This window comes from Penaeus japonicus, unplaced genomic scaffold (genome assembly GCF_977035675.1).
Source record: "Penaeus japonicus unplaced genomic scaffold, GWHDUDI00000001_assembly GWHDUDI00000012, whole genome shotgun sequence".
Lineage (NCBI taxonomy): Eukaryota > Metazoa > Arthropoda > Malacostraca > Decapoda > Penaeidae > Penaeus > Penaeus japonicus.
Window position 1 is genome coordinate 15965651 of NW_028234414.1, and position 5000 is coordinate 15970650.

The 5000-nt window shown below is 38.2% G+C and overlaps 1 protein-coding gene across 2 annotated transcripts in view; it reads left to right on the forward strand.

Moving 5' to 3' along the window:
• Positions 1-5000, forward strand: part of LOC122250237 (uncharacterized) — an 8149-nt gene that overhangs the window by 1788 nt on the left and 1361 nt on the right. The window contains exons 2-3 of one of the 2 annotated variants that reach the window (XM_043011595.2): positions 1474-2230; positions 4468-5000. The exon at positions 4468-5000 is cut by the window's right edge and continues 1361 nt beyond it. In XM_043011595.2, the coding sequence (XP_042867529.2) occupies positions 1684-2230; positions 4468-5000 (1080 nt within the window). In that variant the 5' untranslated portion in view covers positions 1474-1683. The remainder of the gene's footprint in view (positions 1-1473; positions 2231-4467) is intronic. The other variant, XM_043011596.2, reaches the window with a different exon arrangement.

Sequence of the window (5000 nt, forward strand, 5' to 3'; positions counted from 1 at the left end):
GTTTTGATTGAATCCTCTTACCCTATTTTCTTCATGTATAGTAAATATAAGCTGTGATTCCCCCCTTATACCTCTCAAACTGGGCCCCAATGGTAAGAGGGCATGAGGTAGCTCAGAAAAATTGTGGGTAATATATGAATTCCATGCATAACATCTAAACTGTGAAAAGGTCTTTAACCCATTGGAGCTGGTTAACATGATGACACGTTTTGTGGTTTTTACATCAGACGCCGGGGACAAGATATGAGGGCAAGGCCAGCACTCGGGGTGAGCGAGCATCCAAGAATCTCGAGGCGTTAGGCTTATACATTTGAAAACCCCGGTATTGTGACCCCGGCGTGAATGGGTTAACCCATTGTGGTCGGGTGTCAGGACATACATGACACAAGAGCTTTGGCCTGACGACAGGCATCCTGATGTATGTGATGCTGAGGAATTTTAGATCGGCGTTATTTTATTTTATTATAAGTAATGAGTGAATAATGATGACAGTTGCAGTCATGATTACTATGATTGCTGTAATATTAAGCAAAATGGGTTTCACCTAAAATCCAAGACTTAGATGATACCACTTTCTCCTAGCACTAGCAGGAGAGAGAGAGAGCCTTCAATGGCACCTATCCATGGTCTCTAGCAAGCACTATCTTTAGAGAGTGATGGCACAAAGTATATGCCCAGTGTCTACAATATGCCCCTGTGCCAGTAAGAGTGCTTTTTACTGTGGCACTCACAGTCATAAGCACAGGTTTCCTTCTACAATCCCAACCCCCTTCATGTTATCTTCATTATGAAAGGTTACATTTTTCATATTCATTCATGACAGTACATATTTTTGTTCAAAATACAAGCATGTTACTCCTTCAGTTGTCTAACACTTCATCCTAAATGCTAACTAGCATCATTTTGCTAATCTATAGCATATATCATACTATAAGTCTAGAAAATAATAGAAAACACATCTAAAAATGCCTATCCCAGGCTGAACATTATAAGATGTGACTTGTCTCGGAAGGGTTAATGTGAATTTAATAGTTAATCACTTTTTTTTTTTGTATTATTCCTGTTATCCAGACATTATTTTATGTACTATTGTTTGTGCAGTTGCCATTTGCTCTGCCATCATACATCATTATGCAAATAATTTTTCTACTAAATTTTTATCAGCAGTAAGATAAATTTATCCATACAGACAAATCATCACACTTTCAGTCTAGGATGGAAGAGCAGTCTTAAATGTTCTAAGATTCAACAAAATTGTTGGTCAGTATATGAACTCTAAATGGATAACAAAGATATCATCTTCCCTAAAACACAGAATAGAATCTTTTGGCTTGATATATTTCTGTGTCAACATCTGGTAGTTGGGCTCTTAGTTAGCTCTTTTCTATATATATATATATTTTTTATCATTGCTAATATTTGTATATAAAGTAAATTGGGGTTGACAAAACTAATGATTTTTTACTCTTGCAGGTTAGATTTGAACAAGAGTGAAGAATGGAGCTTTCAACAAACATTATTTGTTACCAACAATTCCAGCCATCTTTTAACTTTGCCCCATGTTTGTGATACAGTCTTTATAAACCAAAGAAAAAAGAAAGAAAGAAATTCGTCAAAATACCTTATATTTTTAATGAAAATTTTTTACTTTTTTCAAGACAAAATCACAAGAGAACCACAAAGATGATCGTTCGTGTGATTGACGGAGGCCTGAAATTGTCCCCGGTCAACGTGCCAGATCCTAAACGCAAAGACTTCCATTGCCAGGTGGACCTCGGAGATGGTAGCAGACCTGATATTCCCATTTTCTTTTGCACTCTGTATGATTCAAGAGATGAAGCTGCCACACAGTGTCACATACCAGATAAGAGAAATATTGGTAATCTTGAGGCTAGTCAAAGAAGTCCCCGCCAGGGAAGAAAGTGTAGCAAGGTACAGATAGACCATCTGCAGCAGACCATTGAGGAAGTGATAGAAAAGGCTAGACAGGAAAGGGATGATGACCACAGCTTGGACAGCATCCATGCAATTGAACACTTTGATGCATATGAAGTGGAGAGACCAGAGGACCAGAGACTCACTGAGGACCAGGGACCATCATGCATAGGAAGCCTTGTGGCAAAGCAGGGAAGGTCACCAGAGCAGGAGACCCAAGCAGCTGGTGAGCAGAGTCAGTCATCAGATCACCATAAAAAGGGAGCTGAAGAGCAACCAGTGGTATCCAAGAAAGGTTAGTGTGTAGAGATGTTCCTTTTACTTTTTAAATAATAATTGTTCATGTTATTTAAGCCTTTATATCTGGACCCTTGAACTGCTAGATTTCTATTTTGTTATATATTAACCCATTGCGGACAGGGATAGATTAGCTTGCCAAGTCTCCAGGTTAGGTTTTATTTTATAGTGAGGCAGCTTGAAGCAACATAATTTGAATCTTCCCACTCTCAGTCACTCATTGTAAAACTGGAGCCATTTTTGGGTTTTATTTTTTGTTTGTTTTATCGAGTTTAGAGACTTATATGTGCCATATGACAGGCTCTATCAAAGCTGCAGTTGATTATAATTGTAGTATATGATCCATATTAGCTCATTATTTTCTTTATACTCAGTGTGATAGAAGTATTGCTGGTTTATGGGAGGACAAAAAGCAACTTTAATTTTTTGTATTTTTGTGCTCTCATGAACGAATAAGAAACATATAACCACCCATGATAAAGATAACATGAAGAGGTAGGGAAGAGGAAGGAAACCTGTGATTGTGACTGTGAGTGCAACAGTGAAAGGCATCCATATCGGCACAGTTGCACATTTTAGACACTGGGTATGGATTGAGTCACCTTCCTCTTCTCATTCTGCCTGCACATCCTTAATCGGTGGTACTTTTGAGCAAGAGGTCGTCAACTTGCTGTGTGCCATCACTCTATTAAAATAGTGCCTGCTAGAGACCATGGACAGGTGCCATTCATGGCTCTCTCCTGCTGGTGCTATGAGAAAGTGGTGCCATCTAGGTTTTGGATGTTAAGTTAGCTTAAAATTACGGTAATTACAGTAATTATAACTACAATTGCTATCATCACTCACTCCTTTCTCATAGCACAACAAAATAGCACAGTGATCCAAAATCCCCGAACGTCATGTACATCATGGCACCCGTCGTCAAACCAAAGCTCATATATCATGTATGTCATGACATCTGTCTGCAATGGGTAAATGTAATTGATTAGAAAGCTTGATTTTGACACAATTATTTATAGTAATTAATTGGAAAGGTTTTCTTCTGTGTCTTTCTTTCACAATCTTTATCACTCTTTCTGTGTTTCTTTCTCATGCCTTTTTCTCACTCTCTTTCTATCTTTTTTCTCTCTAAGCTTTTCTTTTTCTCTGTGTTTGTCTCTCTTTCTCTCTCTTTCTGGCTTTTTTCTCTTTATTTCTTTATTTTTCTCTTTCTCTTGATTAATGTCTTTCTTTCTCTCCCTTTCTTTCCATCTTTATGTCATTTTTTTTTCTTACTTTTTTTCTCTCTTTGTCATTCTCTCTCTTTCTCTCTCCATCAGTCTCTTTCCATCATTCTATCTTCTTTCTCTCTCTCTTTTTCTTCTTCTCCTCTTCTCTTTCCTTCTTTTCTCCTCTCTCTGCTTTACTCTCCTTTTTTCTCTTTCTCTTTCTCTCTCCTTCTATCTCCTTCTCTCTCTTTATTGTTATATCCGCTACCAAAACAGTTCATTGATATTCTGTAGTTTTATCTTCCTTATCTGCTATTATTTAGATGATACCAAGTAAGGGAAAAAATGAAGTTTTGAGTAACATTGTAAAGATATTGAGATTGTTGTGATGGGTTGGATCAGTTGGATTAGACTGTAGTGATTATTTTGCTTGTGTGATTTTTTATTGAAATACATCAAGATCCATGATTTTCACTATAGTGGGATTTGTGGCTGCAGTTCCTTCTCAGCAGTTAACTGATTTATGATTGCAATAACTCCTCAATGGCTAATTAAGTTAAGGCTGCAATTGCCCTTCAGCAACTAGTTGACTTGTGACTGCAATTGCTCCTTAACCCATTGGTCACGGTATTAAATAAATATTTGTGCAGTAGGATGGCTGGTTTACATGTCTGGCACGGTGCCATCCATGTCTATGACCGACTTTGCCTTTGCAGCAAATCATGCCATCCGCTGCCTATGGGTTAAAACCAGTTGACTTGGAGTTGCTGCTCATCAACTATTTGTCTTGTGGCTTCAATTACTCTGCGACAATTATACAAAACTGATGTAAGGAGCAATGATTTATAGAAAAAAAGAGGAATTTCTATAGTAAGACAAATTATGAATTATGAGATTTGATTGCCTAAGATCTTAAAGATTATTATTGTTTTTGTTACTGCTTTTGTTATTAGTAGCAATAGGAAGAAAAGCAATAGCATCATTATCTAGAAATTATTAACTTCTTATTTCCTTTTCCTCCCCCCAGCAAAGAGCAGCCGAAAGGGAGAAAAAAGGAAAAAAGCTGACAGTGACTTCAGTTCGGATGATGACACAGAGTTCTGGAAGAGAATGGCAAAGAAGCAGAAGAAGTTCAAAGTGAGCAGCTGGAACAGACACAATGGAAGAGATTCCCAGGACTCCCTGGAGAAAGGCTTGCATGAGGACCCAGTGCCTCAGATCAGGATGGAACTAGTTTTGGACGAGAATGTTCAAAATGATTCAATTGGTATGGTAGAGACCAAGATTGCAACTGAGAAGGAGTTTGAAGAAAGGAGCCAGACATTGGACGAGGGTGACTGGATAACAGATGATGAGGAAGACGAGGAGAATTTTGATCTGGAGTCAGCCTTCCGAGATGAGCTGAGGAAGAAACGCCAACCCATGAACTCCAAAGAAAAGAACTTCATTTGCGAAGTATGTGGCAAGCAGTACTCCAAAAACCACCTCCTTAGAGAGCACATTGTTCGAAATCATCAAGACCACCAGCAAGCCAAGAAATACCCATTTCAGTGCAAGCAT